Genomic DNA, 26723 nt, shown 5'->3' with positions numbered 1-26723 from the left:
AGAACTAAGAAGCTCAACACTAAAGAAAGATCTAATATGGAAAGACCCTAATGGCAATAACTTTAAAATGATCTATATACAAGCACAAGTGTGAACCAAATCACAAACAGATGTGAATCATGACATTCTCCTAGATACAGTATATTAAACAAAATTCTGGCTGTTTGGAAATATTTTTGGTTGCAAAAAACACGAACAGTCTCTGTGAGGAAGCTGAAAAAGCCTTCTTATGTTTATGAAGGTAACTCCTCTGTTTAAAAAACATTTGGCAAACTATTTTAAATTAAAAAAGCAAATGCATTTTTCATTTCATTTGCAGGTTAATACCATGGAACTACTGTATATTTTAAGGTTGTCATACCCTGAGAATCTCATGCTGACCCATTTCTAGTGGTTAACTGTATTTTTTATAAGCAAACATGTAACATCTTCTGCTACTAATGTCCTAATCTTGGCTGTGTTTGCAGTTGCTATGCAATCTGGAGTACAGTTGTATACCATACATTGCTATTTGAAAACAAAACAGAGTAAGTAAAAATATTTACCATAGTAAATTTAGAAAAAGTTACATAATCTTCATTTGTATCATCCGTAGGAAAAGAATATTTATCAAAACACCTTTGTTTGCTTGTGCAGTTCATGAAAGAGTCTTTTCTGCTTTATGGCAAACCTTTTTGGACGAAATAGGAATTCACCTAAACCGTTTAAAATGACTTAATGTTTTTTTGCTTAAAGACTTGCATAGATTTGCATTTTTATCCTCATGTGCTTTTAGTGGTGTGGAAACTGTTTGCAGCAGCTGCTTGAATAACCTGTATGTTCATCCAATAAATAATTGACTGGTAAGGAGTGAGAAACTAAATCCTCAATGACCTTTATGTGAGTGCTGAAAAAGCCCTGTAGCCGCTAATTCAGCCTTTTGTTGGTCCTCTCTTTTCTATTGAGACTTGAGGCTTTTGCTTCTTAAACCTTGCGGCTCACTGTTAATTAAGACACTTGAGGCTGCGTCCTCCTTGACTGACAGGAATGTTATTCAAGGGCAATCAAGGAATCTTTTTTCAGACCTTTTCTATCGATTCAAAGACAGCAAGCCACCTATCATCTGCTTTTATACTGTCAGGAGAAACTGACCTTTTATACACTTCATTTTTTCTACTATTATTTTTTGAGTGCACTAGTTACAAAATTATACAGCATGTACCTTTAAGAATTCTTCAAAAGTGACTTAGCATTAATTATGATCTTGCTATATGATTGGATTTTCCTGCACATGGAGGCTTCATCAAGAAGAGCTCCTGATCTTTAGAGCTTGGCAGGGCATTCTCTGTGCTTGATGGAGAAACGGCAAACCAAGCAGAACACCAAGCACATTCTCTAAATTGTCTGAAGTTTGTTTGCTAACGCAAAGTAATCATTTGGAGATTGCTTAGTTAAACATGTCCAGCCAAGTCTAATATAGTTATGCTTCAGAACCCATCAGATTTTTTAGTAGATTTTGATAATATTATTGAATAATTGTGGTATTTTGTGAAGTCAGTAAGTATGCTTTGAGTTATAATTTTCAAAACAAATATTCCACTGTATCATTCAAAACAAATTTAATTGGTGTTTTAATGACGGTTGTTGAAGTTCTGTTTGCTAAACACAACTGACGTCATGTCTGGCACTTTGTGAGGACAATGAACCATAAAGCAGACTGCCAGGACAAGAGTGACCTTTACCTATAATCAAATTACTTCCTCTGCCCTGTTTTTCTCTATGACCACAAATAAAAAGGGGCTTCATTTAAAATAAGAGCTCTATGGATTCCTCTTTGCCTTATTAGACATATGAGAGGCTCCTACTTTGTGACCAAAGATGACAGTTGGTGTGGTTTCTATAGCCACCTTAAATCACAGTTAGGAATAACAGAATGTGAATGGCAATGATGGTTTGCTTGCATTTTACTATGTTGTCAATCATGCAGCAAAGGACATCATTTCAACTTTATATGAAGTGATTTGTGTGAAATTATGCTATTTCCTGTCTTTCCATTTATGCTGGCATATTAAAAAAATGCATGTCATGTGGGTCTAAATGTGAGGAAATTAATAGGCCTTTGTGGAACATCAAATCCTGTCATGTCTTTAAAGTAAGTGTCACTTTTGATTAGGTCCTGTTTTGAATAGTGTAAAGACTGCATTGGATCAAGGTTCTGGAATTCAGTTTTGCGTCAGAATGGGAAACGTTACTTTTGGCACAACAACACCATCTTATTTTATTTTTATGTTTTTATATTTAAGAATAAAATGACCATCTGATACTGAAATTTACATGTTCTATGAGTGCCCCTAACTAGGCAGGTGGTAATTAAGTAAATTACTCAGAAAGTACAGCAAGCTGTTAGTTTCACTTTTAGTTTCAAGGATCCAGCTTGCTGAGGTGAGTGAATATCCATCAGTGAAAACAACATAGTGTAGCAAATGATTAAATAATGACATTATTTAGTCCTTTTTTTATAATGTTTGATTGGGATTTTCATCGATTCTATAGGAATTACGTACATATGTGGTATCATATACATGGTCCTTGTTAGCCTGTGTGTGAGCTTGGGTGCTCATGAGGTGAAATTTTACAACAAATCCAAAAATCCAAGGCAGTCTGTCTTGGCTGGTGATAAAATGTTATTTTCCTATAGTATCAGGTCTTTCTAAGCAATTGAAATGAAGCAGTAGTGTGACAGGTGTATAAGCTTTATTTTGTCATTATTTTCCTTAACTCACATTCTACTGATCAGTCATGGGTAGATTAGAGTCCATGACCTTTTCTTGAGCCAGAGTTTTAACAGTTTTAACAAATTAATCAGGTATATATAGAATATGGAGGACCAATTCTGACATAATTAAGATTAAATACAGATATAAATAAATAGCTTGATAAATGATTTACTTACCCAATGAACTGATCAATAAATCAGACATGAATGGGTATTTGTATTTTAGTCTTTAGCTGTTATAATTTATCTTTGTTCTCTTATTCTCGTTTTGTATTTTAATTTATCTTTTAATTTCTTTGTTTTTTTTCTTTTTTGACAGATGTATATATATATATACAGGGGTTGGACAATGAAACTGAAACACCTGGTTTTAGACCACAATAATTTATTAGTATGGTGTAGGACCTCCTTTTGCGGCCAATACAGCGTCAATTCGTCTTGGGAATGACATATACAAGTCCTGCACAGTGGTCAGAGGGATTTTAAGCCATTCTTCTTGCAGGATAGTGGCCAGGTCACTACGTGATACTGGTGGAGGAAAACGTTTCCTAACTCGCTCCTCCAAAACACCCCAAAGTGGCTCAATAATATTTGGTTTGGTGACTGTGCAGGCTATGGGAGATGTTCAACTTCACTTTCATGTTCATCAAACCAATCTTTCATCAGTCTTGCTGTGTGTATTGGTGCATTGTCATCCTAATACACGGCACCGCCTTCAGGATACAATGTTTGAACCATTGGATGCACATGGTCCTCAAGAATGGTTCGGTAGTCCTTGGCAGTGACTCGCCCATCTAGCACAAGTATTGGGCCAAGGGAATGCCATGATATGGCAGCCCAAACCATCACTGATCCACCCCAATGCTTCACTCTGGGCATGCAACAGTCTGGGTGGTACGCTTCTTTGGGGCTTCTCCACGCCGTAACTCTCCCGGATGTGGGGAAAACAGTAAAGGTGGACTCATCAGAGAACAATACATGTTTCATATTGTCCACAGCCCAAGATTTGCGCTCTTTGCACCATTGAAACCGACGTTTGGCATTGGCATGAGTGATCAAATGTTTGGCTATAGCAGCCCGGTCGTGTATATTGACCCTGTGGAGCTCCTGACGGACAGTTCTGGTGGAAACAGGAGAGTTGAGGTGCACATTTAATTCTGCCGTGATTTGGCCGCCGTGGTTTTATGTTTTTTGGATACAATCCGGGTTAGCACCCGAACATCCCTTTCAGACAGCTTCCTCTTGCGTCCACAGTTAATCCTGTTGGATGTGGTTCGTCCTTCTTGGTGGTATGCTGACATTACCCTGGATACCGTGGCTCTTGATACATCACAAAGACTTGCTGTCTTGGTCACAGATGCGCCAGCAAGACGTGCACCAACAATTTGTCCTCTTTTGAACTCTGGTATGTCACCCATAATGTTGTGTGCATTTCAATATTTTGAGCAAAACTGTGCTCTTACCCTGCTAATTGAACCTTCACACTCTGCTCTTACTGGTGCAATGTGCAATCAATAAAGACTGGCTACCAGGCTGGTCCAATTTAGCCATGAAACCTCCCACACTAAAATGACAGCTGTTTCAGTTTCATTGTCCAACCCCTGTGTATATATATATATATATATATATATATATATATATATATATATATATATATATATATATATATCACCATACTAATAATCCTTCAAAAGCTGAACTGTCTATAATTCATGGTTGATTTCTGTCCTGATTTAGAGCCTAGTTTCTATAAATGTCACTCAAAAGCTTTAATTCATATATCATGTGGAAAGTTTTAAATTAAAACCCCATAAACATGGTAAAATGAATAATTTCAGCATTTTATAAACATTTCAAAATAAAACTGTCCATTATCCAGACTGATTGTAGTCCAGATTAAAAGTTAACCATCTATAGATGTCACTCAAAAAACTGTATCCATTTCCATATGAAAATAAAAAAAGATCTCAGAAAAACTGTAATATCTACTGCCGATTGCGCTACTCTACTGCCAAATCCGTAATGCTTCTAAGTTCAATAGCAAAAACATGACAAGGTTAGCCATTGCTACCAGCTCCAAGCATCCATAATCAAACATGGTTTGGTCTAATCTAATATCATGTTTTTTCTGTTTTAACATTCCAGATGCATGTTGAGAAAGAAAAGACAAAACAGCAACCAAGGAATGTTAAAAAAGAATGATGGCAATAAATACGAAATCCATTGGGGAACAAAATACAAAAGGCCTATATTAGGGGAAAAAATACATCTATGTTTAAAAATTAAAAGGACAAAAATTAATCTAAAAAAATTATGTTTTTACAAACTTTGTTGTATGGAAGTTTAGTCAGTCATTTTCTACCGCTTCTTCCACAGTGGATTGCGGTAGTCTATGGGCGGGAGGGAGGGTACACCTTGGACAGGTCGTCGGTCCATCGCAACACAGACACACAGGACAAACAACCATGCACACACTCATTCACACCTAAGGGCAATGTAGAGAGACCAATTACCCTAAAAGTCATGTTTTTGGACTGTGGGAGGAAGCCGGAATACCCAGGGGGAGAACCCAGGCATGGAGAGCATGCAAACTCCATGCAGAAAGACCCTTGGCCGGGAGTCGAACCATGGACCTTCTTGCTGCAAGGCAACAGTGCTACCAACTGCGGCAACAGCACAGTGGCACAGTTGGTAGCACTTTATTTGCAGTTGGCAATTTATTTGTCAGGTGATAAATATGAAAGAAAAAATGGCTGGGAAACAAATATAAACAAAACACATCTGTCAAAAAGGATAAAAGCAAATAGAGAAAATTACAATTATAAAATGAGAATAAGAGCACAAATTATAAAAACTAAAGACTGAAATACAAATATTAATTTATGTCTGATTTATTGATCTATTATTAAATAAATTTACACTTTTTATTTTGTTGTATTTAATGGCACGCTAATTAATTTCTTAAATTATTTATTGGGTAATTCATTTATCAAGTTATTTATTTATTTCTATAATGGTTATGGCAGGATAGGTCCTCAATCTATACAGTGCTTATCAGAATCAACTTTTAGAATCCGAAACAAAAGTATTGCTAGACATTACTTTCCAAATTAAGAATAAGCACTAAGAGTTTAATCACTGTATTTGGTTAATCTCAGAAGACGGTCCTGCTGAGAGCACAGCTCTTCTTGCCTTAAGCTTTAAAGGGCTCTCTGACCCAGCATTTTTGTCCGTAATCACCTCTGGCCTTTTTGTTAGGCTCAACGAATGTCGCCTGAGAGGGACCACAGTGCTAGAGAGGCCACAGAGGCAGAATGGGTTTTGAAGAGAGGTCACATTTACTGCAGAGAAGTTCCCTTAGTGGGTTTAGGCCTTGTGAAATAATTGTGTGAAATCTTTCAAGCCCTAGCCAATTCCCCACTTGTTACTGCAGAGACAAGGCCTAGGGTGATTAGACCATATCATGTTTTCTCTCTCTGTAATCCTTCAACTGGATTACTATATCCCCATTCCCTTAATTGGAGAGGCATAGAGTATGCTGGTATGGTCTGGTACACTGAAAGGCCAGGCCATTTAGTAGATATACTATACCTAAATATTAGGATGATGAAATAATTTTCTCTGAAAGGAATGCATACTTGTTACCAAAACAAAAACATTCACTGTTTTTTTTTTTTTTTTTTTGGCTATTAACTTAGTTGATGGTTAAAAAATGTATACATCTTCAATGAAATATTGTTTTTGCAACAAAAGTGAAAAAGAAAAAATGAAACTCTTAAATATCTACCAACAGGTTGACATTTTGGCTTGTAGATCACAGTCTTCTTCACTGATATTAATAGAAGATAAAGTACAATGAAGGAGAAATTCTAACCTCTGAAATCATCCCATTTATTAGGTAAAGGCATCAACAGGTGGCTATGAGTATTTTTAGATACCTTCTATCAACATACAGTACAGACCAAAAGTTTGGACACACTTTCTCATTCAAAGAGTTTTCTTTATTTTCATGACTATGAATATTGTAGCTTCACACTGAAGTCATCAAAACTATGAATTAACACGTGTGGAATTATATACTGAAGAAAAAAGTGTGAAACAACTGAAAATATGTCTTATATTCTAGGTTCTTCAAAGTAGCCACCTTTTGCTTTGATTACTGCTCCGCACACTCTTGGCATTCTGTTGATGAGCTTCAAGAGGTAGTCACCTGAAATGGTTTTCCAACAGTCTTGAAGGAGTTCCCAGAGATGCTTAGCACTTGTTGGTCCTTTTGCCTTCACTCTGCGGTCCAGCTCACCCCAAACCATCTCGATTGGGTTCAGGTCCGGTGACTGTGGCGCAGCATCCCATCACTCTCCTTCTTGGTCAAATAGCCCTTACACAGCCTGGAGGTGTGTTTGGGGTCATTGTCTTGTTGAAAAATAAATAATGGTCCAACTAAACGCAAACCGGATGGAATAGCATGCCGCTGCAAGATGCTGTGGTAGCCATGCTGGTTCAGTATGCCTTCAATTCTGAATAAATCCCCAACAGTGTCACCAGCAAAGCACCCCCACACCATCACACCTCCTCCTCCATGCTTCACGGTGGGAACCAGGCATGTAGAGTCCATCCGTTCACCTCTTCTGCACCGCACAAAGACACGGTGGTTGGAACCAAAGGTCTCAAACTTGGACTCATCAGACCAAAGCACAGATTTCCACTGGTCTAATGTCCATTCCTTGTGTTCTTTAGCCCAAACAAGTCTCTTCTGCTTGTTGCCTGTCCTCAGCAGTGGTTTCCTAGCAGCTATTTTACCATGAAGGCGTGATTCACACAGTCTCCTCTTAACAGTTGTTCTAGAGATGTGTCTGCTGCTAGAACTCTGTGTGGCATTGACCTGTTCTCTAATCTGAGCTGCTGTTAACCTGTGATTTCTGAGGCTGGTGACTCGGATGAACTTATCGTCCGCAGCAGAGGTGACTCTTGGTCTTCCTTTCCTGGGGCGCTCTTCATGTGAGCCAGTTTCTTTGTAGCGCTTGATGGTTTTTGCGACTGCACTTGGGGACACTTTCAAAGTTTTCCCAATTGTTCGGACTGACTGATCTTCATTTCTTAAAGTAATAATGGCCACTCGTTTTTCTTTACTTAGCTGCTTTTTTCTTGCCATAATACAAATTAGGATTATCAGTAGGACTATCAGCTGTGTACTGTATCCACCTCCTGCACAACACAACTGATGGTCCCAACCCCATTTATAAGGCTTGAAATACCACTCTTTAAACCTGACAGGGCACACCTGTGAAGTAAAAACCATTTCAGGTGACTACCTCTTGAAGCTCATCAACAGAATGCCAAGAGTGTGCGGAGCAGTAATCAAAGCAAAAGGTGGCTATTTTGAAGAACCTAGAATATAAGACATATTTTCAGTTGTTTCACACTTTTTTGTTCAGTATATAATTCCACATGTGTTAATTCATAGATTTGATGCCTTCAGTGTGAAGCTACAATATTCTTAGTCATGAAAATAAAGAAAACTCTTTGAAGGAGGTGTGTCCAAACGTTTGGTCTGTACTGTACTTTAACCTTCTATGGGACACATCCAGTTATATACCGGTATACACCAAGGTTTTCAAAAGGTCACCATTTCAAAACTTTTACCTTCATAATGTTTTTACTGTTTGAAGTCCTTTTAATAAAATGCCAGAGTAAGGGCTGGAGTGAGTTTTCTCCAGCAATCAGAAGGATAGAGCTACCGGATTATGTTAGATGGCTAAAAGAGCACTGCTACACCTTCCCTAAATTACAATTACATTTTTGCTTAAATCCATGTATAAAATTGAAATAACAGTACATAAAAGTTAGCAACAATAACATTAGTATTATAATAAATATGTTTAAGTATTTCAGAAGCAATTGTTGATTTTCTGTTTTAAAGTAAAAGCAACTGGATGTAAAACATTTTTGTTTTAAATACCACATAAGGTTAACATAACATGAAAAACTTAAACCAACTCATCCTGTACAGATCCACAACACTGAAAATAAGCATGCTTTCAAATTGAATTGTGAGTGAATTGGCTTAAAACAAACATTTTATGGATTCCAGGTAACCATGATTTTTCTGTGCACAATGTTTGTCTTTAAAGCAAATAACAATGACCGCTTGCTTGTGTCCATAGTACACCGAGTTACTTAAATGTTACAGTAAGTAACTTCAAACTGAGTTGTTGAAGCAAAGCTATTTTCTGTTAGAAATTGAAGTTTAGTTTCAGATAGAAAAAAAGTGGCTGGCATAAAAACTGATTCACCAACAGTTATTATTAGTAATAATATGAAGCTATACTTGTCTTCAGTGAATACAGTGTTCAGATTTTGTGTTTAATAATTTAGAAAACCCTATAAAGTAAAATGATCTTGCTGCTTTTACTGCCAATGTAGTCAACAATATAGAATTTAATCTCTTTTTATTTCTCAATAAATAAAATCATTACAGCATAGTGGCTAATTTCTAAGCTGTTTATGCTGCAATATGTTGTTTCATAAGGGGAATGGACAGATTAAGTTTGAAAATTAATCTTGGCTGGATGATACATAGGTATTTTTAGGTGTGCTGTCATTTAATCAGTATTTACAGGTTGGTACCCGTTTATCCTGTCTGATGCTATCCATGTGGGCAAAGGGGCGCCTCTCTGTCTGCCGTGCTGAATTAACAGATGGCGGTCCATGGGGCATTACAGCTATACAATGGTTGAAGGTACCCAAATAAGGTCTGACTGCAACATGCATGCAGGGAGGAGACAGGGGCTCAACGTTGGCACAGTCGAGCCACTCACATTCTTTAGCTTCTCTGAAAAGCCTTCTGTCTCTCATCACACAACCACCACCATGTGAGCATAGAGAATGTGTACAGCTTAATGAACTGCACAATTTTTTAAATGGTTAATGTACAAGTGGTGAAAAAAAATTTAAGATTGACTCTTGTTGTAATTTGTACTACAATGCTAAAAAACTTTGCATATACCAGCCGGACAAATAAGCTGAATGAACTTGTAACAAAGCTTGCTCTATAGATATTTATATGGTGTATAATATATTTTAACAATTGTCAAGCACTATTCAGCAAAGTGCAGTGCAGTGAGAAGGAGTGGACAGAAGAGATTTTGATGTAGTTCACTAAATTCTGTCTCAGCGCTTTAAGGCCAAGTTAAAGATTAACTCTGGTGTTTTCCTTGGAGCCTCTTTGAAGTGGACTTACTCCAACCCCTTCTTATCTTAATTAGAAGGAAATTTGGAGGAATGAAGTGGTCCTTTCCAAACTGGCACCTCCACTCCCCAGTTTCCTGAACTCCATGTTACTGCAATGTTACCAGGTTGAAGTTTGCTCATGTTATTTTGGGATTGTGTATAAAACACTTGTAGCTAAACATGCTGCTATGCAATTTCTTGGGTTCCAAACAGTTCTTAATATACTGTTCTTAATATCTGAATATCTATTGATTCCAGGATTTTCTCATCCAGAATATATTTACTATGTCTTTACAGTGTTGTTTTTGGTCACAGTGTTATAGTGTTGTGCAAGTTCAACCTTATCAAAAACTAGTTCTAAGTTCCTGCAATTCCCACATTTTTGCCATGGCGTCATTGGACGTGAAGCAAGAGCTAATTTGCCAGACTAGGGATAAGGAAGAGGAATACACCTGTCAGTGTGGCACAGAGAGTGACTGGTTGCTCTGAGCAGTGTGTCACATATAAAATAATAGATGTGGAGACTTTTTCCAGCCAAGCAGTTAATTGTGTGGCACAGCGTGCGTGGTCGTAAAAATTAACCTTTGCGCATATATCCGCAGGATTAAGTATGCCCGTCTGTTCTGCCCTTTAAGATTATTCAAACATTTTCGTGTTTCTTATTCTATTTTTTACTATTATAGTTTTCACCATTTTCTGTAAGCTTAACATCTTAGCTACTAAACATATATAAGATCTGCATCAAGGGCGGTTATAGACCATGAAACTGGCCAAATATATTATTGGCAGTTATAGTTACTTCTGCCAGTGTACAAAATTTGTCTCTGCAGTAACTGCAAACCTGCAGTTAGCTCTAACTGCCTGGTGTGGACTAACAAACACAGACAACAACACTGCAGTCATCAAGCTCTTACTTTTAAGGGAAAATGTTTAGACTGTTCTCTGCATAAAGAAGCTACAGTTTGCTCTGAAGGTTTATTAGTTCATATCTTCACTTACAATTAAACCACCTTTTTTTACACCTATGGGAGCTGTGGTGGGTTTAGGTTTGCCATGTAAAAAAAAGGCACTGTTAAATTCAAAATTTTGCAAAAAGTTAATTCCACTGATGAACCTGCACAACACTAGTGTTATATAAACTAATATTTATAAAATATAGGCACTGTTAGTTACACTACTGCAATTTTTGCCCATATCTTCATTTGTATTTATATCTCCAAGATTGACAGTTAAATAATACACATTAGCTTGTGGGTTTGGGTTACACAATTTATGTATATGAGACGTTTATAGAAGTAACATCAAACAAATCAATAGAATAGGAGTTTATTATTTTTGTAAATAATTCCAAAGTCTTTTAACAACCTGCTGACATTTCCAAATCCCACATGGTACATGGTTTATAAGGGTTAAAGAGTCACATTCTCTCCTGCGTTATTACTATAACTATCCAGCATAACCTATGCTGCTCTAAATATTTGCACAGAACCCATAACAAATACATGTGTGGCAAGACTAAAATATCTCCAAAAAAGGCCATGCTGAGCAAGCTGACTTACCACCGTGCAGCCAACATACTGTCCTCTACCTAATTTGAGAAATACATCTGTTCATGCATATTAAATATTTGTTTATTTACAATTTGTGATAAGACTAATAAGTATAATGTGATAAGTATGATGCAATATCCAGCTTTTTGTCTGTAAACCTAAACTTCCAGAGTAAAATCGTCCAGAATATGGAGTCTTGATCAGCAGCACTAGCCTGATGGCCCATCCAGGAATGGATGTGGTCCAATGCTGATATTGGATTGAATCCATTTCAACTTTGTTTTTTGAAATCTGAAAGTGCATCAAGGGATGCATAATTTTCAGAAGTTGCTAAATGTAAAAGGTATATAGCAGGAATTACCAACTTTTGAGTGGAGCTTGGAGTTTTGGGGTTCTGGGTGCAATTAGTATTAAAAAAGTATGAACAAATTTATATCAAAATACAACAGGGTGTCAACAAAAGAGAAAAAAAAACAATGATTTGTTGCATTGATACTTAAGGTGGCTGAAACACTGACAAAATGAATATATGCACAGGCTGTTCTTAAGGTGAGAGCCAATTTATATGCAGCTCATATTAACATGAATGTCATGTTTTCATATAGTATGATGTGTTTGATCAGAAAACTGGATTTTTTTTCTTGTGGCAATCAAAGCTTTTTAGCATTGTATAAGGTGATTCAGAAGGTCTTGTTACCGATAATCTATACTTAATAATTTAATTTACATTGGTTATCCTTAAACAAAATCTCTCTGGAAAACATACACAAACACCAAAACTCTACAGAAAATAATACAGAGCTAGTGTGAGATTATTTTTAGCTCTTAGTTGTTTTAATGATAAATGATTTCCTGATTGATGTACAAAGATTAAAGAACCATCTTGCTCTTTATTTAAAGAAGTTTGGATCAGAAAATTCTGATGAATCAGCTCTGATTAATCTAAAACAAGTGCAATCACAAACTAGCAGATTTATGACCTTATGTATCTTCATGTGTATTCATGCAAACCTTCCATTCTGGTTCTTAAAAATCACTCCTTTTCTACACTCTTAGTGGTGTAGCAATAAAAAAGAAAATGTAAAAAGTACCCCTGTCTTTAGAATGACTAATGACAAACAGCATTGTGGGGAAATAGGTGTATTGCTTCCATTGCAGGCATTGTTTGGAGTGAGATTTATCTGTGCAAAGTGAAAGAGTGAGAAACAGAAAAAAAAGTTTGAGTTTCACTCAATAGTTTCTATTTGTAATGATAACAGGAGCTTAAAATTATTTTTCTTAGTAAGAAAAAGCCTCATTGAGCTTCAGTTTAAAGGACAAATTATTTCTTCACTGTCATGTAAGTACTGATTTGTAGTATATAATTTAATGATAGTTGAGATGGTTTCTCACTGTATTGGGTCATTCCCAGTATATATGTTTAACTGCGATTTGGATTTTTTGTATAATATTATGGTTAGTTTAAGTGTTTTTAGCTTCACTTATTGCAAAACAGTGGCCAAGAAATCATGTTAGACAGATGGCCAAAACTGTTCGTTTTTTCTCCTGCCTTGGTGAAGGAAAGGCTCCACAGCTCAGGGATCACACATGCAGTGTTTACTACTGGTATGAGTGCCACACTGCTGGCCTTAATCCACGTGGTGCAGTGAGGTCCTGTCATACAAAGGTCACCTGTCTTTAGAAGAATAATGTAGAACTCACAGGAAGAAAAAATCCTGCTCTGTGATAGACCTTAAGAAACCATGACTCATACAATGTTTTTAGTCTCCTATTACCAGACATGCTATACTTTTCACCAGAATACCCTTCATTCTACATTTGCACTTTTTAACCAAAACATTAAAGATAAAAAGTCAGTCTTGTTTTTTTGTTTTGTTTTGTTTTGTTTTACTGAATATTACTCAATTTAAAATCTTGACAGTTTTGTGCTCTGTGCTAAAATATGTCAATGTGCTCATAATGTCAAAAAACCTTAGATGTTAAGAGAATTAATGCTTTAGGGTGATTATACACAGTTACACAGGTGCAGGGGAGGTTTTCCTTTCTGTTCAAACACACTCACTCACACACACACACACACACACTCCCACATACATTCTCCCTCACACATAATACAACACCCATGGTGAGAGTGTAATGGCATTACAGCGCTTAAAGAAAGGAGGAAATGAATGCAGCGAAGTGGTTGGCTGGAGGTGACAGATTTACTGACCATAACAATAAGGGTGGTGCTGTGCAGAGACTTTCAGTTGTGCCTAACACAAACAACGGCAGCCCTCTAAATCTTTTCTGCATCGTACCTGAACCCTCTTCCCATTTTTGCTTTTATTCCACCAGTTTCAGTACTGTGAGCTGTTTAGTGGATCACTCATCTGAATCTCTCATGGCTCCTTCCTAATAGGAGAAGCCAGCAGGTCTTACTGTGCAGACTTTAACTTTTATTAACCTTAACAATTATTTAGGCTGCTAGCTACTCCAATGGCAATTAAAATATCAAAGTGTGATGCAGTGTCTTTATGATTCAGTGTGTGTGCTTCTTCCAATGTTTTGTGGTGGAGTTTTTGTGTCCTTGCACGTTTGATGTCTGTTTTTGTGCCCATGCTTTGAGTCTTTATGGTCAAATGGTAGCAGTTGTGCCCTTCGGTGTTTTGAGCTTACAGTCTTTGAATAGAACTTCAAAAGGGAATGATAAAACATCCCAGTTCAGTCAAGACGCAGACAACCTTTATCTTAATTAGAAATAAAGCAATTAGATTGCACAAACCTTGTTCCTTTGGCATAAGGGTTAAACACGCCTCATACCTCCCACTGAATCCTGGCTAAGACTCAAAATCAAGTTCCTAAGACGTCAAAGAAATCACTCCTAATACAGGATATTAAATTTCTGTGCCAGACTAAAACCAAAACAAATTTTCAAAATATATTTTGATTACTAAGTCGTGGTTGGGTTATTTCACTGGGTTTTCTTTTGCAACTTCATAAATTAAAAAGCATATTTTGCTTCTTTTTGCAGGAGGCAACAAACTGAGAAACCAGCATTTTAGATTAAACTGGGCTTGGATTTCTTTGGAAAAGGAACACTATACGGTGGATGAGGAAGTCAAGTTCCTAGAGGTGGTACTGAAGCGTCGTGGCTACCTGGGGGAGACTTTGTTTGTTAGTAAGTAGACTTTTTTCTTAACCTACATTTTAATGGTAATACAACATGGTGTCAATGCAATGAAAATTGTGGTCTTCAGAATTTTTTTGTTACTAACATAACTCAAGATCCTAACAAAGAAGCAAACAAAGAAGATATTGTTTGGCAAGCCATTATATTGATAGACAAGCAGATCCTTTGATATATTTTGCACAAAAGTAAGACTTGCTCAGATATTCAGTAGGGTCACTCAGGTTATGACCTTTAACCTCTCTCCTCCGGCCAGTGTTTGTGCTTCAATCAAACAAAGGCAAAGGGAAGTCCCTTAATGGTGTGCGTGCACATGCATAAGGTCCATGTTAGTGACCATAAAGGGATGCACTCAAGCTGGAAATTTACTGGATAGAACAAAACTTTTTTTGCATCTTGTATTTTTGGTAAAGGTTAAGCTATTATTGAGATAATTTCTTTTGATATTCTATATGTTTTATTTTCACATGGCCCCAGAACTAATAAAAACTAAAATGTAAATGTTGTAAAACTTTTTTGGCCTACATTTTACAATGTGTCTGCTCCACCCTAGTGACCTTACTTAAATGACATAATATGCAGGATATCCAAGTAGAAGAGGATGTTGGCCCCTGCTCTAGAGCCAGTTTTGATGCTCTGTCTTTAAGTTTCTGTTGCACATTTAAAGATTTAAAGATTTTTAGGTTAGGTTAGTTAGGTGTTCATTAACTTTAAGGTTTTATCCAAAATATTTTTTTCTGAAATGATTTTTGTGTTTGTCCTTTCTAAAAAGCTCCCTGTAAACATTGTTTCTAGAAATCTCTGCATCCATATAGGAACATTACGTAAAATTATTGTTACTTTGCCAGACCTATGTGTGAAAATGTGATGCAGTCACTGAAATACACCAAAAATTAAGAAGGTGTGTGCATATGCCTAAAGTTTGCAGTTGATTAACTTTGTGTACTTGTGGTGAAGACGTAGGTTTATGGCATCATCATTTTCTGATAGTTGCGTACTGGTTATCCACACTACAATTCAACAAATTACCAGCTGTTACAGTGATATAGGCTTATTTCTCTTTGGAGACATATAAAATGATCATGTTTTCAAAACATCAATTGATTAAAAGTATATTCAACTTTGTGTTAAGAACAAGAGAAACTAAAAACTGATCTAAAACAAATTGGCATCACAATGATATGAAACCACAAACATGTCTTTTTATTTGCTGCAGAATTAACATGTTTTATTGATGGTTGCATTTTTAGTTAGTGCTGCATTTAACTGTGCATGCTCCTGGATCAGTTTCTTGAGATAAAAAAAAAAGCTTTTGTTGTTGTATCTGAACTATTTGTTGTCTTCTGTAAAAGATCTAAAGGAAAATTGTTCAAATATTTAGAATGGAGGGGGGATTTCATTGGCGTCTCTGAAGTCACAGCCTCACTTTCGATCCGCCATCTTGGGTGTCTTCGAATCGCTTAATGTTTTTCACAACATTGCAACATTGCATACTTTTTCGACCATGGATAAGGCCATGTACCCCAACAAAATTGCGATCCTCAACAAGGTGGATCCATATGGTGGATCCAATCGTCATGCTAATCGTCGAAGATTTGACGCACATATCACGCAATTATATTGTGATGTACCTTGTGCATTGGGGGGAAACAAATCCATGCTACATTTAATATTGCCTTTTATTGGATAATTACATAATAGGTATATTACTAGATAATACATTTACAGTATAACAGTAAAGGTAAATTGCAGCCTACATCTAGCTGTGGTGAGTGCTACTTTCCAGAATATTATTTCAATACATGTAGATGAACATTATTTGTTTACCTGTCACAAAATGTGCACTGCTCACTCGGGCGTAAGGAGTGAGATTCAAGCCGTCCAAATCCGCCCTGGATATCCGATTCAGCCACAGTAGTCGACGTTGTGTACTCAGTGTTTTTGTTTTCTCTCACTCATTTTCTGTCACAGCTGGCAGACGATAGAATGAACTTTGGTCTCGACCACCACGCGCTGCACAACCCACAATTAAGCAAGATTTCACCATAGTTAATTTGAATGGTTCGGAGTTTTGCTTCACTGATCACGCTAAAACAAAGAAAACAGGCTTCAGCTACCACCCAAGATGGCGATCGCGAAGTGCCGTTACATGACCGCGATGTCATTTGAAAACCCCCCACTGGCTTCCTGTCTTTGTTTTGGTGTTAGCATGCTCACAATTTGTTTTGCATTTCCTTCAAGTTTTATATTGTCCTCTAACAGAGGTAACAGTACTTCTCTACTAGCTGTGGTTTAGAAGGTGCCAAAATCTTCTATTGGGCTTTTTTCTTAATAACATAAAGTGGATACATGTTGGCTCTCGAGTCAAGTCAGTCCCAGTAAATCCGTTTGTTTTGTTTGTCGTTTTAGTTTGTGAAGATACACATTTACAGAGTTGGGTTAGATATTGGGTGTGTTCTATACCAATGTTATTTGTAGCTGGTCATTTTAGGCAACAAAATTTCACTGTTTTAGTTTAATAAAATCTGCATTATTTTATCTTCAAACCATAGGTGATATTCCTCTTGCAGATAAACATCTAAAAAAAAAAATCTCCCATGACTTTCTTACTGCTAGTAAAGCAAGTCTTGGTAGCTTGATTGCATATTTCACAAAAAACCTTTTCATGAAATAGCTTCATTCATGACCTACCATGCCAGAGCAAACTCTGATCAAAGAATGCCCCCAGTGGTGGGCTATTGCTTCAATGCTGAACATACACAGTGAGGGTTGCACCAGTGTGGAGACTACTGTTAGCCCACCTGCCATGAATCCTTAGAATGACTGCTGTGATCGGGGACATTCATAGAAGGCCTTGTGTAGGGCATAGAATTCAGGGAAATTATATTTTCCCCTCTCATGGCTCTTTGAAGACTACCGATCTTTCAAACCCCATTGAGTGTGACTGTTTTATCTCTCCATAGATGTGCTGACATTCTCCCATTATCTCCACTTGCATATCAAAGTCCAGTTTCATTTCATTAAAGACTGAAACCACAATTTATGAAAAAGCTAACTTTGTAACCCCCAGTCTGCTGAATATATTGTTAATATTCACACAGATCTTTCAGGTTTCATCATTTTTTCTTCTTCAGCTACCTAACTGCTTAAAGTGTTGTTGATTTTTTTTGTGTGCTGCTATGTTTATTGTCTTTCCCTGATGCATGTTGTGTAAGGAGTTAGCAACCACAATGGAAAGGCTGTGTGACATTTTACTGGCCTCAGTGCTCCTGTCCAACAGGAATCGTGCCAGAGACACAGCTATGGTGACTACAAGTGCCAGTAAACAATGAGCAGACCATTTCTGCCAAGATCGGGCTGATTTTTCACTTTCTTTTGTTCATACCAGGATAATTAAAGAATTGTCCAGACGGAAAGTTTATCGATACAAGTTAGATATATTACTATTCATAGCTCAGGTGGTCTCTTTTGTAATCAAAAATCTAAGTAGTCTGATAACTCATCAGTATAGTTTTATTCATGTGAAACATGCATTAATAACAAAGAATTAGGTTTCTTATAAGTTAGGACTAGCATTTAATGAGAGAATAAACAGCGAAATGGATGACTGAATGTAGCGTGAAATGCTTTGGGGATCTTGATAAAGCGCTATACAAGTACAGGCCATTTAAATAAAACGAGCTGTCTTCCAGGCATTATTTTGCACATTCAATGTATTTTAAACATATAACCATTTTACTGAATAAAAGAAGACTTGCATTCAGGATTTAGACACAATAACCAATAAGTTAAACCCGACAGTAACTTTCGAACTAAAAAACATGAAAATAAAAATGTAAACCTTCGTGATGCCATGTTTGTTCTCATATTGGAGAGTTCAATTCAGCTGTATATGTCTTTCATATAAACAGAACAATACAAGAACAATTTAAAAGCTCACAAACACATTTTGTATTGATCAAAGTCATTACTTTGAGAAAAGATCTTTAACATCTTAACTAGCAGTTTATTTTCCCTAAATCATAAAAACTGGCTAAACGTAGTAGGCAGGAGAGTACAAATGCTCTGGAGATTAAATGTCAAAATTCAAAGGTTAGTTCACACTGCACAAAATTTAGAGTAGAATTATTACAAACATTTATTTCCACATCCTTTCTTAAGGTATTCGCACAAAGGACGGTTCTGCAGTGAAGGACAAAGACTTTCGTGGTAAGGCTCAGAAACAGGTGCAGTTCAACCCAGGCCAGACCACAGCTATCTGGAAAGTCAGAATCCTGTCAGACAGCGACTATGAGGTGTCGGAGACTTTCCAAATTGTTCTGTCTGAGCCAGTGATGGCTGCTCTCGAATTCCCAGAGGTTGCTACAGTGGAGATTCTGGATCCAGATGATGGTCAGTTCTTTTTCGCTTAAAACTTAACTGTGTGATTCAAAGCGTTTTTCCTGTAAATGAAACAAAACAAGTCATAGCTGGTGCTACAGTTGTCTTTGATTTCTACAAAGATCAAAGACTTCATCACTGATTTGCATGGAGTTAAGCATACTAAGAGGTTTATTTTAAGAGACAAAGATGTTTGTTATATTTTTGAATAAGTGGCACAATATCAAACATACACTCCCATGTCAAACTATTTGTTGTTGCAACAAACAACAGCATTTCCACACTCTGTCTTTCTATAAAATAGAACATGAAACCCTGAAAAACACAATGCATTTGTATGGGTCAGTCAGTCAATCCCGTTTTGTATGCATTTGTGTGGGCACTATAAAAGAATTGGCTAAACCAGCGATATCAAAATGGTTTTGTTTGTCATTTAAGCAGTAGACAGATCACCTTAAAAAAAATCCCATCCCATCAAAGCTATTTTCATGTTTGGATTTGATCATGGAAAGTCATCTTTCGTCTGAGGGCATCAAAGCTCTATAAATACGGTGCTAATCCAGAAAGTAAGTAGGGCTGACAAAGGAAAAATACTGTAAGCACCACCCTATTATGAAGGTAGGTGCAGGTTCTAATTAAAACAAAAACTGTGAGCTTTGAAGGTATTGTCTTTCCTCATATGTCATAGAACTATATCAGGGAGATGTGGTATTAGTGGCATGTGAAATGCTCATTATGATATGGAAGAAGCAGTGCTCCAACAGATAAAATGTTGCTGCTGAAAATGAGGTTGACTCCAGTAGAACTGGGGGAAAAAAATAGCAAATATTGATCCCACGGGGCTTAACTGAGTGAAAGAGTTTGCTACAAACATTGTATTATATTTAACATATTCAGCAAAAGCTTGCTTTAGGTAAACACTAGTCCCTGATGGCTAGTTAAAAAAATTAAAACTGTCAGCTACCTTTCTTAAGTAAAATATTTTCTTTCTTTCCTCATGTGCCAAGCAGACTCTGCCTTTCTACAGATAAATCAATTATCATATATTTCTACTCTTTATAGTTTACAAAGTATGAAAGTATTTCGGCCTCTCAAGGTCACATAAACTCCAACGGCCTATAAAACATTTCTGTTCTTTTTTTCTGAGAGCCGATAAATAGAAAAGCCACAGGACCTCCATGAAGAACCAGTACAAATGCATAATTTCAGACCAGACTGAATACACTAGCTCAAACTGGAAAGAACTAAGTATTGTGGAGAGTAGCTAAAATATTACTTGGGTATTGGGTTTGCCCTGGGTTAGGTAAGGCCAGGACATGTTTTGCTACCTGAACAACACTATGGCTTTCCCTGGGTGGGATACAGAATCTAAGCTGAAACTTTTCAGAAAGATTTCATAGCTAAAATGCTGCAAGCTTATTAACTTTTTGAATGTCCTACAAAACTCAGGAAATAAAACAAAAATATTGAGTGTTGTCAAAAAATGCTCATCAAAAAAATGTGATTTTCCAGTTTAGGAATAGGTTGAAAACACATTGTTATTCAAGCAAATGTATGCAGATAACTAGCAAGAAACCTCTTCAATGAAACCGAAGGTGTAAAAAGCAGATTAGCAAGATGTTTTAGTTTTAGTATCTAAAAACATTATTTGTGTTACACACATTTTCCACATTCACAAGTCTCATCTCATAGGTTTAAATACCACTGTATATATGGTAAGCGGTGTAAGCCAGTTATAGGTGATAAATCTGCCTCAGATAGATAATTTGCTGTTTTTGGGTTTGATTAATAAAATAACACTTGTACAGAGGATAGTGTTGTAATACAGTTGCTTTTTGTGCCCCCTCATCTCTAATTAAAGTTCAATTTCTTTAACTTCACTTTACATCCAGCTTATTTCAACGTTGTGCTGTTTGCATTCAGGTATTACAGTCAGATAAGATTTAACACAACTATTTAACTTTTTCCAACATACAGAGTCAACAGTGTTCATACCCTCAGCCGTGTACAACATAGAGGAGGACATTGGGGAGCTGCTCATCCCTGTACGCAGAAGTGGGGATGTCAGTCAAGAGCTTATGGTTATATGCTACACCCAGCAAGGTAGCACTATGCCTGTTTGCAATAATATAAGTATGCAAAACAGTTTTATTGTCTTAGTGATTGCTGATATAGGTCCCTGATAGATCCTAATATGTTTTACTATTGGGTAATCAGTAGAGATACACTGATCCGAATTTTGTTGTAAATTTCTTCTTTCTGGTTTTTATAAAGATTTGACCTGCCGATACAGATTGTAGTTGGCCATAGAGGTACCCACTGCTCATTGAGGAACTAAGAATGATATGTGCTGTTGTCTCTTAGAGTCTCCAAAACTCTCCAATAACACCAGAAAAAGTCGCTAGATTTATCACTGGTCGCTTTAAAAAAAAAAAAGAGTTGCCAGAGGGGTCTGAATACTTATGAAACATAGCAATAAAGTTGCTAAGTAGAAAAAGCTGTCTTCACTCAGCAACAATTTTCCTTCAACTTTTGTCAATCTGGCAAAGTGATCAGGTTCACTGATTGGAAAAAAGAAAGTTACTTTCCAGCTGGTTGGAGCACATCAAGCTAAACAACTCCCATCGGTCCTGCATGGGTGCAGCTCTAGTAATTAGTATCTACAGGTCCTTCTCAAAATATTAGCATATTGTGATGAAGTTAATTATTTTCCATAATGTAATGATGAAAATTTAACATTCATATATTTTAGATTCATTGCACACTAACTGAAATATTTCAGGTCTTTTATTGTCTTAATACGGATGATTTTGGCATACAGCTCATGAAAACCCAAAATTCCTATCTCACAAAATTAGCATATCATTAAAAGGGTCTCTAAACGAGCTATGAACCTAATCATCTGAATCAACGAGTTAACTCTAAACACCTGCAAAACATTCCTGAGGCCTTTAAAACTCCCAGCCTGGTTCATCACTCAAAATCCCAATCATGGGTAAGACTGCCGACCTGACTTCTGTCCAGAAGGCCACTATTGACACCCTCAAACAAGAGGGTAAGACACAGAAAGAAATTTCTGAACGAATAGGCTGTTCCCAGAGTGCTGTATCAAGGCACCTCAGTGGGAAGTCTGTGGGAAGGAAAAAGTGTGGCAGAAAACGCTGCACAACGAGAAGAAGTGACCGGACCCTGAGGAAGATTGTGGAGAAGGGCCGATTCCAGACCTTGGGGGACCTGCAGAAGCAGTGGACTGAGTCTGGAGTAGAAACATCCAGAGCCACCGTGCACAGGCGTGTGCAGGAAATGGGCTACAGGTGTCGCATTCCCCAGGTCAAGCCACTTTTGAACCAGAAACAGCGGCAGAAGCGCCTGACCTGGGCTACAGAGAAGCAGCACTGGACTGTTGCTCAGTGCTCCAAAGTACTTTTTTCGGATGAAAGCAAATTTTGCATGTCATTCGGAAATCAAGGTGCCAGAGTCTGGAGGAAGACTGGGGAGAAGGAAATGCCAAAATGCCAGAAGTCCAGTGTCAAGTACCCACAGTCAGTGATGGTCTGGGGTGCCGTGTCAGCTGCTGGTGTTGGTCCACTGTGTTTTATCAAGGGCAGGGTCAATGCAGCTAGCTATCAGGAGATTTTGGAGCACTTCATGCTTCCATCTGCTGAAAAGCTTTATGGAGATGAAGATTTCATTTTTCAGCACGACCTGGCACCTGCTCACAGTGCCAAAACCACTGGTAAATGGTTTACTGACCATGGTATCACTGTGCTCAATTGGCCTGCCAACTCTCCTGACCTGAACCCCATAGAGAATCTGTGGGATATTGTGAAGAGAACGTTGAGAGACTCAAGACCCAACTCTCTGGATGAGCTAAAGGCCGCTATCGAAGCATCCTGGGCCTCCATAAGACCTCAGCAGTGCCACAGGCTGATTGCCTCCATGCCACGCCGCATTGAAGCAGTCATTTCTGCAAAAGGATTCCCGACCAAGTATTGAGTGCATAACTGTACATGATTATTTGAAGGTTGACGTTTTTTGTATTAAAAACACTTTTCTTTTATTGGTCGGATGAAATATGCTAATTTTGTGAGATAGGAATTTTGGGTTTTCATGAGCTGTATGCCAAAATCATCGGTATTAAGACAATAAAAGACCTGAAATATTTCAGTTAGTGTGCAATGAATCTAAAATATATGAATGTTAAATTTTCATCATTAACTTATGGAAAATAATGAACTTTATCACAATATGCTAATATTTTGAGAAGGACCTGTATATAAGTTTGCTTCTGTCAGATCAGATTCTTGAATACTTGATGAGATTACAAAGATTACCTGCAAATTTAAATAAATGCTTTTAGGGAAGATAAGTGTATTGTCTTTAATCTCAGATTTGGATTGGTAATATTAGTTATTTAGGGTGTGTAGGAGACTTAATTACTTAAATAGATTGTTAGAAAAAATGCTGAATTTTAATCATTGTGGCAAAGTTCAGCTCATTAAATTTGTAGTCTGTAATTCTCTTTCTGCCCGTTCAGTTTCCGCTACAGGCACTGTCCCCACCACAGTGCTGTCCTACTCTGATTACATCTCTAGGCCTGAGGACCATCACAGCATCCTGCGCTTTGACAAGGGAGAGATAGAGAAATCCTGTCGGATAGTGATAATTGATGACTCCCTGTACGAAGACGAGGAAAGCTTCAATGTCACCCTCAGCATGCCTATGGGGGGACGCCTCGGCTCAGAGTTCCCCACAGCCAAAGTCATAATCATTCCAGATATGGATGACGGTAAGAGACCATTTCACTGATTGTAAGTGTGCATTAAAATGCAATCAGGGCAATAAATTACAGGGCTGTGATTTTTCTTTTTGGTATTTTATTCTACATTTTTTATATTTTTAGATACCGTATGTTTTAGGACTCAAGAAGCCACAACGTTTTGCTACTAATTGCCCTTCTTTACTTAGAGGTGTTCTTCATAACAGTTATAAAGTTTAAAGGTATGAATGCTTACAGCAGAAAAAATTAAAGCACATGAAAGGTAACCGTGTTTCTGTTTATTTTCCTTGTGTTTGTTTGTGTTTCACTGAATATGACTATGAGCACTATGACAGAAAAAGTTTGGGTGTTCAGTCTTCTCCTTGGGGGGTAAGAGTTTATTTCACATCTGCTGCCTCAGATTGTTGGGCTGCTGGCCCCCATATCTTCCTGATTCCCTTTTGTTCTCTAGCACCTGTCTGCCTCTCCTCACTCCCCTATCAGTCTGACAATCTCTGAAAGCACTGCTGCACAGTGAGGGCTACATGATTGCAGGCAGGTAACACCGGAGCTGAAAGTTTAGTCATAATAGAAAAACCATTGGTAGTTTACATAAATAAAAATGTATTTTCAGCCACATAATTGAAGTGATCAAACAACATATAGTTTAGAAAACTGTGCTTGCTCTAGGAAGCAAAAATATGACTGCTGGAAATTTATTACTGTGGTCAAAGCAGGAACGGCCCCTGGCCTCCAAAGCTCTGGGGCACTCGGGCGCTCACACTCAGGGACAGTCTTTTATTTGCATGAACGTACCATGGCAAACAAATACAACAAAAAACTACCAGATAATAGCCACCATTATATTTATAAAAGACCAAACTGCCAGTTCATCTGATTGTGTAAAATCCAGCACAGTAGACCATATTAGCAAAGCACACATGCAGTTATTTGATTTTTGATCAAATTACCATAAGTTACAGTTATTTTACTTGTTAATGGGTTCAAATAATAAACTATCTCGTTTCACCCACCTCTGTTGGACATTAGCCAATCAAGTAGGTTACCGATTGATAAATGGCTTCAGTAGTCGATGAAAAAGTATTCTCAAACATATTTTGCCAGAAAAATTAGACTGGGAACAATGTTTATTAGTGGGGTAAATATTCTGAGCTTAAATTTGAGATTTTTTTGTCCATCACTAAGAGCCTATTGGAGTATGGAGACTATGTCATCTACACAGAAAATCTCAAATTAGAAGCCAGATTTAGTGTGTTATTATAGTGATAATCCACCAATAGCAGAATCAGCTACTCTTACCTTTAGATCTGAGCTCTTACCAACAGATTTTGACATTTGTTTTTCTTTTTTCAAAAAATTTAGCAAAATGTGCATTTCAGTAATTATTTTCCCAGTAATGTTAAATTTGTGACTATCCGTATTATCATTTAAGATCTATACTTTGAAGTTCATATTTAGTTGATGAATTCTGTTTTATTCATCTGAACTAATTTGAGATGGAGGACGCCACGTGTTTTCAAACTGCTGTAGCCTCGAGTGTAACCTTTAGACTGAGCTCGGGGACTTTTGACTCTTAGTACCCTGGAGTGTTGACAGCAGCTGCCGAGAATTACCAGTCAGTTCTTACAGCATTCAGTGTTTTTTACAAAGACGTCCTTCTCTATTGAAAGTATAAAATTTCAATTTCACAGTCTTTGGCTTTAAATGTAACAGTGTCTTTCGTGGATGTCTTTTAAACTCCCACATGTAAAGGTGACATAGTAGACTGTGTCTGCTTGTCATTTCCTCTCAGAATGAAGAATCAAAGGCGTTTGAAAATCTGTTCAACAGATAAAGCACACAGATATTTGGGTGTGTTATGTAGCATGAGAATACTCAGTTTCTCTTTTAACAGTTTTAGATGAAGAAAACATCAAATTTAAAAAGACTAATCTCCTAATGGGGCACGATTTTGTGTTGTTGATATATAGCATGTTCATGGACATGCATTTCTATGAAGCTGGAGAAGGTGGACCACATTTGCTCAATAGAGTCAGCCAGAGTGTGTGATGTGGTGACTTTACTGACCATCTACTTGCTGATGAATTTTTAATCGTTAAAAAGTTAGTTCATTTGCTTCAATGACTGTTTTGTCAGTGACAAAAAACGACTTACTTGATTCTGACTGATAGCCGTCCTTAATAAGCTGCACGCAGCAACCAGGTTTATTCCAGTTTAATATTTTCAGTGTCAGGAAACAAGCCTCTTTTCAAAGAGTCAGCTATCATGTGCATGCTAGCTTTCTGCTGTTTTTTATTTGTTTTTAGATTTCTGCCAATTCTGGAACTAATATTTGTTTCTTAGCTCAGTGATTTCATATCATATCCTATCATATCATAGTCTCACATTTGAATTTACAAAGCACTTACAATTACAATAAATCTAAAATAAGGACAAGTGGTGTGCTGTGACTTAGAAAAGTATTCATACTCCTTGGAATTGTCTGCAATTTGCCATGTTACAACCAGAATAGTGAAATAAAATGGAATAAAAAAAAATTTTTTTGGGTGTGTATTTGTCTTCAGAACCCCCCATGTCAATACTTTGTATAGCCTTCTTTTTCTGTGACTGACACTTTTTTCTCTATGTCTCTAATTGCTTTGAACGTTTAGAGACTGAATTTTGTTGCTCATTCTTCTTTGTAATTGAAGCTCGGTCAGATTGAATGAAGAGTGTCTCTGAACAGCAATTTTGAAGTCTTGTCACAGTTTCTAAGTTGGGCTTAGATCTAGATTTTAACTGGGCTGGTTTTATCTAAACATTTCCATTGTAGGTCTGGCTGTTTGTTCAGGATTGCTCTCCTGATGGAAAGTGGATCTC

General features: G+C 37.2%; 1 protein-coding gene across 1 annotated transcript in view; it reads left to right on the top strand.

The window, feature by feature from the left end:
- The window catches only part of frem2b (FRAS1 related extracellular matrix 2b), a 78212-nt gene that overhangs the window by 24228 nt on the left and 27261 nt on the right, over nt 1-26723 (top strand). Inside the window, exons 3-6 of the mRNA XM_047391437.1 lie at nt 14549-14695; nt 18866-19096; nt 21062-21187; nt 23622-23873. Of these exons, the coding sequence (XP_047247393.1) occupies nt 14549-14695; nt 18866-19096; nt 21062-21187; nt 23622-23873 (756 nt within the window). The remainder of the gene's footprint in view (nt 1-14548; nt 14696-18865; nt 19097-21061; nt 21188-23621; nt 23874-26723) is intronic.

The sequence above is a fragment of the Girardinichthys multiradiatus genome, chromosome 18 (assembly GCF_021462225.1).
Source record: "Girardinichthys multiradiatus isolate DD_20200921_A chromosome 18, DD_fGirMul_XY1, whole genome shotgun sequence".
In the NCBI taxonomy this organism is placed as follows: Eukaryota; Metazoa; Chordata; class Actinopteri; order Cyprinodontiformes; family Goodeidae; genus Girardinichthys; species Girardinichthys multiradiatus.
The sequence above is the reverse complement of the archived record's forward strand: the minus strand, read 5'-3'. Positions and strand labels throughout refer to the sequence as shown.